Source organism: Engystomops pustulosus, chromosome 3 (assembly GCF_040894005.1).
Source record: "Engystomops pustulosus chromosome 3, aEngPut4.maternal, whole genome shotgun sequence".
Classification (NCBI taxonomy): Eukaryota; Metazoa; Chordata; class Amphibia; order Anura; family Leptodactylidae; genus Engystomops; species Engystomops pustulosus.
In genome coordinates, this window is record NC_092413.1 from 97,535,540 (window position 1) to 97,549,993 (window position 14,454).

At 37.4% G+C, this 14,454-nt stretch overlaps 1 protein-coding gene across 4 annotated transcripts in view; it reads right to left on the minus strand.

Moving 5' to 3' along the window:
- LAMA2 (laminin subunit alpha 2) overlaps positions 1-14,454 on the minus strand; it is a 567,760-nt gene that overhangs the window by 330,304 nt on the left and 223,002 nt on the right. For all 4 annotated transcript variants that reach the window (XM_072141562.1, XM_072141561.1, XM_072141563.1 and 1 more), the window contains exons 13-14: positions 10,126-10,227; positions 7,391-7,602 (exon numbers count right to left, since the gene is read on the minus strand). In XM_072141562.1, the coding sequence (XP_071997663.1) occupies positions 7,391-7,602; positions 10,126-10,227 (314 nt within the window). The remainder of the gene's footprint in view (positions 1-7,390; positions 7,603-10,125; positions 10,228-14,454) is intronic.

Genomic DNA, 14,454 nt, shown 5'->3' on the forward strand with positions numbered 1-14,454 from the left:
ACTATGTTTGGTTTTCCCCTTCATTTCATCTGTCAGAAGGATGAAAAGCTTCAGGATTGATAGCCAAAAGCAGGAGTGGATACAGAACACAGAGGACATGCAAGTATCCCATTTGCTGCTCATCTCTATTCTGGATTAACTCCTGTTTGTTTTTGGCTTTAGCAATACTGATGGATTATTGACTGATTGAAAGAGGACACTGACGCATGAAAAGAAGGGCAAAATGATCAGTGACGTCAATGCAAAATTACTGCCGACATCTTCTGCACTCTTTTGGGGGGCTTTCCACATGTATCCGCATTTAACAGAACAGGTTCTGTCATAATCTATGGAATCATCTGATGTCAGTGTAAAAAGAGTCCACTCTTTGATGTTATAGTGGGATCTTGGCCCTCAGCTCAGTCCTTTTGAGCTGGCACAGACGTTACCTTGTCAGGCTGCGTTCCTGCTTCACTTATTTGGGGAAGTGCACATGGAAGTGAAGAGTGAAGCGATTCTAAGAGCCGCGGCTGTCATGTGCGTGTCATACTAAAACACAGTATTGTTTGAAGACCAAACCACGCTCCCTATGCATATTTAAGCATGGCACAAGGTTCTACAACACCCTACAGGTTCTCTGCAGCCAGGAAATGCCTGTTTTTTAACGTGATTCGTTTTGATTCGATTCGGGTCGCATTTAATTTTTTGGAAAAATTCGGTGAACCGAGACGAAATTAATTTTAACAAATTTACCCATCTCTAGTCATCATAAAGAAAGAGTTTGAGATGGGGATTGGAACTGTGCATACAAGGTATTTAGGGAGGTCCATCATTTTGAAAGTAGCTATCTGTCCCAGCCAAGATGGCATTATTTTCGAGTAGCTAGTGAGTTCCTTGTCAACTGCAACTATCATTAGTTGAAAATCGTATTATAAAATCGTATTTTGCTTTTGGGGGTGTGGTGGTAACCTGCTGTATGGGCATACGCCAGGGCATCGAAGGGAAGCTGTGCCATTCAGAGCAGATTATGCATTGTCATTTTTTATTGGCCATACAATTTTTTTGGCAATTTTTTGCGACATGAGATGCACTTTACAAATACTTCATTTTAGTTGGTTATTAGCTTATTGATGAGATTTTATTAACTCTTGAATGTATGGGTAAAAGAAAATTGTCAATTTTGGTTTCCTTTATTTTTGTATTTTTTGGGGGTTGTACACCATACACCACAAATACTATATTATCTTTACTCTATAGATCACTATGATTACTGAGATACCTAATTTTTATAGTTTTTCATATATTTTTACAATTTTACTGGAAATAAACTAATATAGAGGAAACTATCCCTGTTTTTATGAGTGATGGGTTGTTTATCTGTTTTATTGCATGTTGTCCCTGGTTGTCAATCCTTACATTATGGATCAGTAATTAGGTTTTCAAGGCATATATTTAAAAAAAAACACTTGTGGACACTGCTAATAACAACACTCAGAACCTAATAATGCCTACGTTTGCTACTTTTAAGGTGATACCAAAATGGTTTTTTTTATGTATATGACTTTTGGATAATAAAATCAGTGCTTGAAATGTATCCACATAGGGGTCTAATTTTTGTGAGATTGAATTTGTTTTTAATTGTACCACTTTTCCTTACTTGAGATTTCATTTATCTTTTAAAAAATATATATTTGCACATGGTGGGGAAAAAATTCTATATTTTTGTTTTATCATATTTTTTTTGCTACTTTTGAGGGTTTTCCAAATATAGCCACTGCATTACTTTTCATACTGGTAATCAGCGGATTTGTTATTAATATGTGGACAGAGCCAATTCTGAAAATATAATTATCCCTTTTAAAACCATTTTATAAAATCCATCCATAGTTATAGACTGTAAAAGTCTTTTCTATGACCTTTTAACCTTCTATGCCTAGTACATTTAAATATGACGCCTAACTGCTATTCAGGAAACCATTTCCACTCTGCATTACAATATATTTAACTTTTTTAAACATTTTTATATTAGATGTTTTGGAAATTATTAATGTGTTTGACAGTTTTATACCTTTTGGTCTGATGCTATGAACTCCTCAATGTGGTTGCTTTTATTTCTCGTGAATTGCTATTCAACACAAAATGCTAACAGTTAGAAGAACAGATTCCCTGAGCAGTTCTATCAATTGACTCTTACAGTCACCTAAACAAATTGACTTAGCTAGCTTAAAGGTGACTTCCTACTAGGTTTTTATCTACTACAGTGAATATGGAAAGTATTCAAAGCCCTTTACATTTTTCATTCTTTGTTTCATTGATCCAATTTGTACGTTCTTTTTTGCTCATTTATGTAGAAACATAACCCCACCTTGACAAAAAAACTGAACTGTAGATAGTTCTGCTGATTTATTAAACAAGAAAAACTGAAATATCAAATAAGTACTCAGACCCTTTGCTGTGAAACTCACATGATGTCCATTTCCTTCTGATCCTCCTTGAGATGGTTCTACTCCCTCAATGGAATCCAACTGTGTTTAATTAAACTGATTGGACTTGATTAAGAAGATGCACACCTGTTGCATAATTCCCAAGAAGGCTCATGGCAGTACTAGCTCAAAAGGTGCTTCTACTCAATACCGAGTAAAGAGTTTGAATACTTATGACATTCTGATATTTTAGTTTTTCTTGTTTCATAAATTAGAAAAAATATCTGCATTTTAGTTTATTTTCTTTCAGATGGGGTGAAGAGTGTAAATTAATGAGAAAAAATAGAACTTTTTCTGCAATGAAACATAGAGTAAAAATTTAAACGGGTCCAAATACTTTCCTTACCCAGTATATATTGGAAAAATGAAAGAAATGTAGCAGATTTTTGTTAAGATCTAGGGTTTTAGTTAGGGATCTTTTTGCTATATTTATACATGGGGCAGATTTGTGAAATATACCATATTGAGTGACCGGAGCTCTATAACTTCTTTCATCCTTATTTCAGATTAATATGAGTTTCTTATTCCACACATAAGATTCCGTGGTATATTTACAGACCAATCCGACCAAAAATGCTTCAGATGAAAATAAGGCACCATTCAGGCATGGAACTGCTATAGTTTTCTCCTAGTGCTCAAAATTCTCCTGGTGCTATGAAAATACACAAGGACATAATGTAGACAGTTCAAAAAGGTCACATTTTTTAATATCATTTCTACTCACATAAACTTAACTGTCTACACTATGTCCTTGTGTATTTTCTCTGCATAGCGGAATTTACCCCTATGAGAATTTTGAGGACTAGGAGAAAACTATAGCAGTTCTGTGTCTGAATGGTGCCTTATTTTCATCTGAAGCGTTTTTGGTCGGATTGGTCTGTAAATATATTGTTATGTTGATGTATTCAAGTTCTGCTAACCTTGAAAGGAAATTGCAGAAAAAGAAAGGGGGAGTAAGTGGTACGTACGTAGGAAAAATTGGGCAGGGAAAGTCTTGATCCAAAGAAAGACCCAAGTCAGTTTACTTCAGGTTGTGTATGTCCCATTGAGCAGTTAAAGAATGTACCTTCTTTCAAAAGTAATACAATACGTTTATAAAACTTGGTAGACACCATCTTCAACAATGTATTTCAACAAGTAACTTGTCCAGGGTCAAATGCACACACGTCTTTCCCTGACTCTATCTGTTTACTAAACCCAGTGAGTGTGAGGTAACAACATGGCATTGTGGAGGCAAAGGACTGTGCCTAATTATATATATTCAAGCCGTCAAACAAATGACACGCTGCTTTGGGTGCGATGGGTTACATTGGACCCCGATTCTTGTGATCCGTGGAGGTCCCATCACTGATACCCACAATGATTAGCAAGTTAGGCGCTTTCCTGTGGATAGAACCTAACTTGCTGCAGTGGGACAACCCCTTTAAATGGAGAGGTAAGCAAGATGGTAACATTTACTCATGTGGCTAAAAAGTGACTTACAGTCACTATTATATAAAATCTTCTAAATCACATATAAACCAAAAGTGAAGTGTCAAATAGCCAGCACCAATATTTCTGCAGTACGGTAAAATATCTAAATACAATATATAGATAAATATAAAAAAATACAGCTATGGGCAGGGCATTAAATGTGACACTTGATGGTTACCTCTTTCAGTATGGCTATAATGAGGCCACAAACTCAATTTACTATTTTCAGACTGGAGACTACCAGTATGGATAATGATCTCAAGGCCTTGCAAGGAGCTATGTCAAAACAGACGTCATAGAATGCCAAAATCGTTCATGCTTGGGAAGGTTTGTCAGTCTCAGATGTCATCCATTATTTCTGGGCTACCCAATTGCATTATATGCCACTCTGGACCACTACAGCTACATAGACTAAATGGGTTCAAATTGTGAATGGCACCCACACACCCTAATACCTTTTTATGAGGGCCTAATCTACCTAAGCCTTTTTATTCTCTATTGGGCCCTATGGTTTTTATGCTTTATTGTGGCAGATATGTACGAAAAGCTTCAATTTATCTTCCTGTGCTCCCAATCAGTGTTGGTCCTCTACAAAACGGAGGTTGCAGAAAGTCTAACAGTGGCTAGGGAAAGAAACTGGACCAGAGCAGGGGTGTTTCACGTGGAAGATAAGGTCAATCCCCTTACGTTAGAGTTATCTACAGCATTATCTACAGCAGGAATGCAATCTGCCTAGGGAGGAGTGGTATCATTATTTCCAAGTGTGCCACTTTGTAGTTAGCAGATTTAGGTCGACCTTAGTGTGAAAGCCAATTGAATTTGAGAGGTTGTGCAGAAATGGTACTTTGGTGCCATATCCACAATTTACCAGATCTTTTCTGCTCCCATGGAGGCTTCACCCCCTATCCACAAATATATGCTGAAATGGGATACAACCTTTAACACAATGATCTCTCCTGCCATGTGGCAAATTATATGGAGCAGAACTGCTAAATCATCCATCTGTATTACCTTAAAAAAGAAACCCAATATAAGGTACTTACGCATTAGTACCACACCCCAGCACTGTTACATACCCTTCACTCTGCAGTGTCCTCTACATGCAGGCAGACATAGGTACATTATACCACATTTTCTGGATCTGCCCCCTTATATTTCCTTTCTGGGAGTGGGCAGGCCCTCGTGGGAGGCATGTTGGACAACCTTGGTGTATCTAATTAATGTACCCCCAAGAACATGCAAAAACATCTAACCAAACTGTTCCTAAACCTCTGTGTGGCTGCTAAATGCTTGATAACATGAGCTTTGAAGCATATGGCCCCTCCATCGGAGATGGACCTACTCACGCACATGAAAGAAATACACTCAATGGAGGGGATGACTACTTCTCTCAGTTACACGATAGATCGCTTTAATAAAGTCTTGGAGCCATTAGACTCTTATTGTACCTGTGGCATGTAGCATGGGACACACCTTTAACCTCCTTGAGCTATCTGAACCATGCACCTCTCTATTTACAGATATGATGTGGTCCTAAGACTTCCACAGTAGTCCATTATGTCCTATTGTCACTTGTGTCTTGACCAATTTGTCTTGTACCAGGTTTTATATTGCTATAGTTCAGTTGTTATGTGTTCTATGACTTCTTGGTCTTTCTTGGCGGAGTTCTATTTTCCACAATGGGATCTGCTATTTAGCTATTCCTGATAGTGTAAGACAAATTCACCACACAATTTATATAAAAAGGAAATCTCTCACCAAACGGGGGTGACAGTATGATTTTCAATATGAGTATACCTTTGGATGTCAAGCCTGGTAGCAGGCACCTATAAGACCCTCTTTAATTACTCCCACCTTTACTAGGGCGGCGGTCTACAGCGAACTCTGTTAATAACTGCCCCTACCGTATGTTGCCTATTTATGCAAGACCCAATTAAAGGGACTTGTGTGAACAGGCAACATAGGGCAGGGGCAGTTAGCCCCAGGATTAGCAATGGCTTGCCATTGTAAGGGTAAGAGTATTTAAAGGCTGACCAGGGTTGTACTTATGAGAGGGTCTTGTAGGTGCCTGCTAGTGTTAAATATGCAATTTAATTTCAAATTAAATTGCATATTTTATACATATATTTATTATGATGCTAATGGAGTATGTAGTCCTTCAAAATAATTTTTTAATTGAAACACATTTATAAGATAGGTACCTTATTAAGTGCAATTTTAAGTAGCTCACAGAAATAAAATTTATGAAGAAATTCTACATATTGGCATGCTGAAAAGCCAACTCACGTAACCCTCCCTTATGCTCTTTGTTATCGTTTCCATATTCATACCCTTTACTATTTCTAAAAAGGTTCCCGTGTCTATGAGCTGTCACAATAGCCAGGCAAATGAACCTGAATCATAGATGCTGACTAGTTGCAGAAAGCCAAAGCTTTCCTAAATTAACAAAAATCCCAGCCGAGTAGACTGTCGTTTTTGATACATTTTGAAACCTTTAAAAAATGTTAAATCTGTGTGGGGAAATATTTTTTTTAGATATTTTTAGATTTCCACAATTGTCTGTGGGTCAAGTTGTATTGACAATAGTTCATATAGGATTTTTTTTTGTTTATTGTATTTAAATTTATTTACATGGTGAAGCATCAAAAATTGGGTTTTGTCATGTTATCGATATGATATTATTTTTATGACATTGTCTATCTTTCGTAGAATTAGTGGAATCTTTAAAAAAAACCTACAAAAAATGTACCATAAACATATCCCATCAAAAAACTTGAAATGGAACTCAGAATTAAGACGGTGATACCCTTTTATCAAGTACAGGCAGTGTCCTACTTAAGAACACCCAACTTACAGATGACCCCTAGTTACAGACAGACCCTTGGATGTTGGTAATTTACTGTACTTTAGTCCCAGGCTATAATAATCAGCTGTAGGAGTTATAAATGTGTCTGCAAATAAGCTTTATTGTTAATTTGAAAAAAGAAAATTTCAGCTCACCTCCCTGACAGAATAAAAATTCTTATCCTTCGATGCACGGAGACCTGTGTGGGGGCCAGCATATATATGTCTATTCACCTGTCCGAAAGGCATCAGTTTTTTTGACCATAACTGTATTTTTAATGCTTTTTCGGTTTTGCATAATAATAAAGTGAAGATTTTATGACCATTTTCACTGGACATCGTTGCTGGAGCCAATAAGGATTTATTGCTAATCCTGGTTCTTATGTCAAAACATTTTGCCAACTGAGACCAAAAAAAATTCTGGCTGGGGTTACAATTATAAACTATACAGTTCCGACTTACATACAAATTCAATTTAAGAACAAACCTAAGAAAGCTATCTTGTATGTAATCTGGGGACTGCCTGTATACATAATATATTATTTACCTCTCCTCTACATCTCCAGCAGAATGATAAACAACATTTTAAAGAGTTCAGTTATTATCTCTACCTGTAGATGGTGTCTGGTTGGTTATTATATGTCGCTCTGATAAGAAGTCTGTTGACATTTGCCATGACCATCATAAAGTCCCTTCTGCTGACTTGATAACCTGTTGAATGCATTTTGAAGTATTCCGGTCGCAGTACCACTCTTTGTGTGCGTTCTTCAAATGGTTGTAGTTCAGGTTCATCATGTGTGGTACTTATCCATATGCCATTACCCTGCAAAGTATTTTTTGTCATCAGTTTGGTAAAGCAATGACTTTTAGCCAAAATAACTATTTAGTAGGGTCACATCATGTTATTCATAAGTATCCTACCCAAATATCCTCCACTGATTTCGCAAAGCAAAAAGGTTTAGTGAATTGAAAATGCACTTGCTTCTACAGCTACCTCCCTTGACTACGGCAGGGACTCTCTAGTGACTCAACAAGATCTAATTTAAACTGTGCATGTAAATATAAACCAATCCATGTCTACTTAATCATATGCTTTTCAATCAGATCTAAGGCAATCAATCAGATTCAGCCAGACGAGCCTGAAAGCACCAAGGGAACAAAAGGGTCCTTAGTTGGGATAGAGAGTGCCCTAAACATGTTTGTTTATTTTTTTCCATTTCTTTTTTTCTGTTCTCAGACAAATATTTTCTCCTTTAGGGATTTTCCTTATATATGAAAACACCATAAGTAAAAGTGACCATTATTTTCTTACCTTTGGCTTATTATTGACATTTGAAAAAATAAAATACTGTAAAAACCAACTGTATCTATTGAGGGTCTCCATCTATTTTTCCTTGTTGGCTTCCAAAGTTGATCCTATACATAGCTTAGATACAGTGAATGAAAAAAGCATTGAATAGGTTTAATTTCTTTATCTATTATGGATTGGATTTGTTGTTTCTAACATTTGGTAACAGCTGCAATTTTATGTCATTAGCAGCTTTAGAAATATATTTACTTGGGGATGTGTTCAATATTATTTCACCTACTATAAGTACATTCTACTTAAAGTATTTTGTGGCTAAAAGAAAGCAAAATAGCTTTTCTAATAAGTATTGGCAGGAAGCTTTTCCTCAACACAAGAGCGGAGTAGACAATTACATCTCATTACTCTCACACTGTTTTTGAGGTGCCTGTAAGTATTTCAATTAATTTATATAATTAGAGATGAGTGGACCCAATGGTCAGGTTTAGCGATCAGGTTTGACCATCTTTAGAAACTTTCCATGGCTATAATTGACCTGGGGCAGTCACAATTATAATCATAACCATGACAAGTTGCTAGGGGTGTCAACTTGCTGGATTGGCTGTTTGGGGACCATCATGTCCGCTCATTTCCAGTTATAATATGTGAGAGAAGGGATTTTAACCTAAGACCCTTGTGTCAAAGCAACATAGTGAAGTGAACCACACAACATGGAGAATTTTAATAGCCAATGTTCCTCTCTTTAGGCTTTGTGATAGTAACGTACACCAGTACGTTACTATCACAGGTGCTCGTTTGACCCACCTCCCGAGACACAGGCGCACCTGAACCCCTCTTTCGTGGTCCCTGCTGGTTCATTTACCTTGCACAATCCAGTGCAATGGCGTACGTGTCCCTGCCTCCTAGGACCAGCGCGTGCCGGCTTTCTAAGGTTTAAAGGGCCAGCGGGATGATAATTGGCGCTGGCTGGCTGCTAATTCTGATAAATTTCCAGCCCCATCCTGTGTTCCCTGTCGGACCTTTGTGCCTTGTGCGCTAAAGAAAGCTATGTTTGATGCCATGTGCTATTATTGTGCTTTCCCATTGTGTGCTTCCGTTCCTGACTACGCTCCTCTGCCTGTACCTCGCCTTGGCTGCCACCATGGACAAAGTGGCACATGTGGAATGACCTGGTGGTACCAAGCCGTAGCCATTCCAACCAGCTATGCGATGGGCTCTGGTGAAAACCAGGTACCACTTAGATTCCGGTCCCAGGTGTCGGCTTATGTCATCGTCCACAGTGGTCAAGTGGGTCCACTACCCCTGGTGCCTGATAGTTAAAAAAAAATGCATTAACATATTGGGGACAATGTATTTTGGCTTGTACACCAGCTGTTAGGTGTAGAAGGCAAATTCTCAGTCTCAAAAGTCTCAATTCTTAGTGCACAGAATGGAATTTACAATTGTTGGTTCTTTTAAACTATTTGCAACACTTTTACTTAAAATAGGAACAGTGGAGCAGAGAGCAAGGCAAGCCAGAGTCGGGACATCCTGGCCATACAAATTTACATGCACTAAAAAGTAAATAGCTGAGATTTACACCTGGCCAGACCAAATACTAGTACTTTTGATTGTAAAAAGACCATTACTAGTGAGATTTAAAAAAGGCTAATAAAATGTTCCCTCTAAAGAGGTATAAGATGGTGGTTCACCTTGCCATTTTGTTGCCTTTGACACCAGGTGGGTTGGGATGAATTGCTTTTCTACATTTTTCAAAGACATTACAGAAGCATAGTTAGAGCTCAGGGAGAGAAAACAGTTCTTAATGTGTTGAGTGACAGCTTACTCTAGATACAAAAGTGGCAAAGAAACTCAATTAAGATTTGGTCAGTGAAATTATATAAGAAAAGTGTTCATATGGTAGAATATTTGCAAACAAGTGCCAGACTATCGAAAAGGCTCTGTTCTTTGCTTAAGATAACCTCATAGAGGCCACTACCAGTGTTAGCCAGTATGTTTCTTTAAACATGAGATCACTTATTGAGTGAAAACCCAACTTACCTCTATAATGATACTTGGATAATCTGCAAGCTCCTTGGCATATTCTTTTACGGATGTATCGTAAGAGATTGTGTATGTTAAATATCCTCCCAATGCATCCACCTACATGAGATCAAAATGCATCCATTAGACATTCCTGCTTCACAAGACTTTGGCTCTTCTGTTTCTTACATAACTGATGTCTTCATTCAATATTAAAAAGGAATCCATTGACAAGTTCATTTTAGTAAGTAGAAAATCAATAGACATTGACATTGTTATTACAAGTGACAAGAACATTCTCCATGGCCCAACACTTGTGATCACAAATCTATAAAAGCAACTTGTAACTTGTGTAAAATGCAGTCATAACCTGTGACAATTCAACCAATCTGTACTGAAACATAAAGTAAATAACAATTTACCCTTTAAAACACCAATGTGCTTGACCAGTAGAATATATATATATATTTCATATGTGGTATAAAACCAAGTTTGTCTTAGCTAAAGGGCAAAGGGTAAGATAGTGTGACTTTGAACTTTTTAGATACAAACATTAAATGTATTAATAATTTAACAGATACATACAACATCAAAATGTGCTAGATAATCCTCAATGGTAGTTGGGATTATTTATTGCACCACATGTAAAAGAAGTGATTGAATAGGTAAAAGCTGCAGTAGGCAACATTTAATACTGAGTAATGAATAGTTTGATCTGTGATTTGAGAGCTCAGGCCTCATATTTAATACAGGACACATGAAAAATGCAAAGTATCAGGCAGCTTTGCTTGTTATGAATCACACAGTTATGCATGACAGGGGAGGTCAATGCAACCTATATTTTGCATCAATTGAAAGACCAAGTGATATGTGGGAATGTTTCAGAATTGTTCAATAATAATTTTTTTCCCAGTCAATCCTGTTTACCACTATAAAAAAAAATCCAAATATTTTGACATATTAATAGTGGCATTTTTTAGTGGCAAAAATGTTACTACATAGATTTTTTTCAGTTAACTTTTCTTATTATTATTATTACATTGATTTCAGGAATGAAAGATGTAAGAAGCAACAAAGGTTTCAATCACAACATGTGTGGTAAGATGTGAAATGAGTGGTACTCTCCAAGACATAGGGGGATATTTATCATACGCTGCTTTTGCCTCTTGATGTATCGGGGTGGGAGGCTGCGAAGCGTTTATCCTACACCAGGCAGGGCCTGGCGTAAAAAAAAAACGCAGCCGGCGACTTTTCACGTATGAAAAGTTGCTGGCAGCAGCAAGTGCGCAGGCACGGGGACAGTAATGACCCGCGCCGGCCCACTTCCGTCCGACCGCGCCCTCCGCTCGGCCGGCCGCGCCCCCCCCCTCACGCCCCTTCACGTCCCACTGGCGTGAAGGTGGCGGATTGGGGAAAATAATCGCAAAAGCTAGCAATAAGCTAGCATTTGCGATTATTTCAGGGCTTCTGCGCCACTGGCGGTGCGCAGAGGTCCTGATAAATATCCCACATAATGGGGGAAGATCAAGCATGATTTTGTTGTGCCAGATATATGTAGAGGAACTGCCACAGGCTGCAGCTATTTTGCAGGCATGAGTTCCCCCCCCCCCCCCAAAAAAAAAAAACACAAGAAAGAAGCCTTTCAAGAAAAAAAAAATCAGTGTTTTTGGGGACTAGAGAGAGTTATGTACAAATTTCCTGGAGAAAAGTAGTTCAGACAGTTCGATTCAGAAACTAGTTGTTATTTCTACAGTTACGCCACTAAATTTGCTATACGATTACAAAGGCATTGTTTTCTAGGGTATAAAGAAACAGTGGATTTGCAACAGTAAATGTACAGTATGGTGCCACGGACTTAATCTTAAAATAAAATAAGCATTGAGTAAATGCTTCCTGGTCTGTTGAATAGAGGGCATTAAACACCAATTCCCAGTACATTTGTAGCTACACCTCTAAATTTCTCAATTTAATTGCAAATGCTGTATTTAACATATGACAAAAAGACTTTCAGGCATAAAGAAACATCAAAAAGTAAATGTGCAGTATAATACCATGGATATTATTTAAAAAAAATAAGCAGTGAGTGAATGTTTCCTGCCAAGTTAAGAACTTGAAGAGTCCCTGTTGTGTTTGAATACGCACCAAACGAACCTGCTCAAAACTCCAGGTGCACGGTCCTCTGAGAGTACTTCTCTTCTCCCAAGCAAACATAAACTTCAGAACAGATGAGGTCGGCACTTTTTGTTTCACCGGAAATCTTGAAACCTTTATTCAAACATGGTGACACAGCAAGTTACAGATATTAACACATAAGTGCAGAAAAAAGCATCTTCTTACGCGTTTCTGACCAATAAGGTCCTTAGTCATAGATGTCATCTTCTTACGCGTTTCTGACCAATAAGGTCCTTAGTCATAGATGTCATCTTCTTACGCGTTTCTGACCAATAAGGTCCTTAGTCATAGATGTCATCTATGACTAAGGACCTTATTGGTCAGAAACGCATAAGAAGATGCTTTTTTCTGCACTTATGTGTTAATACCTGTAACTTGCTGTGTCACCATGTTTGAATAAAGGTTTCAAGATTTCCGGTGAAACAAAAAGTGCTGAACTTTAAGAATTTGAAGAACAGACCTAAAGGGTGTTATGAGCATTAAAAAGAAGTTAGTGGGGGGATTTTATCAAAACTAAGCACCTGGCATATAATGTGCTGGAAATACCAAGAAGTCAGGTCAGGTGTAAAATTAACCCCCCTAGTTAAATCATAAACATGTCCAATCTATCATAATATAAAAATGGTTATTCCCTTACCAGAAAATGGTTGCTTTTATCACCACTTTTTGGCATTTTGCAACATATAAAAATGTACCGTATATACTCAAGTATAAGCCAACCCAAGTATAAGCCGAGGCCCCTATTTTTACCACAAAAACCTGGTATAATCTATATTTTTTTTACTCGAGTATAAGCCGAGTATATATGGTAAATAGTGATCAAAATGCTGTGCAATCCCCAAAATCAATAAAACGTTAGCTTGTTGAGCAAAACAAAGTACCCCTTACACCATAGTGTAAAAATGTAATTGTTGTCAGAGTATGGCAAAACTAACATATTTTATTTTTTTCACAATAGATTTAAAAATTTTTAGTATTAAAGCATAAAAAAACTTATTTTAATTTGAACTGTGATCGTATGTCCCAATGAATAAAGGTGAGATGTAGAACATAGGAGAAGATATAAAGATAAAGCCTGTAGGAAAATGGTGCACCTCTGTTGTTTTTGGTACTTCTACCACATTTGGAATTTTTTTACAGCTTCCCTGTACAATTAACAAAATATAAAATGATGCCACTAGAAAATAGAATCTGCCCCACAGATAACAAGGCCTATAAGAAAATATATTGCTTGTGGAAGAGGGAAGTAAAAAATGGAAACGCAAAACTGGAAAATTGCCAGGTAATGTGGTGCTGCAGGATTCCCCACCCAGGCCCCTGGCCTACCCTGCTCCCAGCCCACTCCCAGTTTTCAAAAAAGTGTCATGGAAGTGGCGAGGGGATGAAAAAGTTGGATGTACAAGGCATAACTGACCACACTAATAATTTGATACGTCGTTCTTTGTATTCCCTTTGTCTATTCTTTATGAAATGACTTTTAATGGATATTCTAAATTTTTAGACTTTGCACAAATGAAAAATAGCTGTGGGATCAAAAACCCAGATCAAGCCGAAGGCCTCTATACAATTATTTAGAAAGGTGCAACACAGAGCATTCGCAGTAAAGTAAATGAAGGGCATGAGACATCTATCACCATGTAAACCTTATCTTCAGCTGTTATTTTAGCAAATGCGGGAGGAAAAGAAATAAATCAATATACTTGCTTTTTGAATTTGGCCACATCACTGCTTTTCTCCCGCAGCTTCTTAAATTATATTTTCATATTGGACACAATTATTATTCATACGAAAATAGCTAAAATGATTACGTTAGCAACCAACTGCAGGAATGAAAAGCAGCATGTGACTTCTCCTTCATTTGTCTGACAAGCAGAAGAAAGTAAGCACCGGGATCAATAGCCCGGTTTCCAATTAAATATCCAGCAAACATTGTACTAAGCAGTTCATATTCATCCTCATAAAAAAGGCAAGAAACTAGCTGAAAGTGTCAGGGGAAAGTTCTACAGTTTAAAACAAACCCTCTAAAAGTTCTAATAGACTGAAAATACAAGAATGTTTTTTTGGTAATTCTGTTAGACAAAAGAAAATTGAGGCCCTTAAGACACTTATTTTAGGGGGAAAATCTACAGCCTAGTCCAAAAGGAGGAAAAATGGATCTAATCACTGATCTATTTA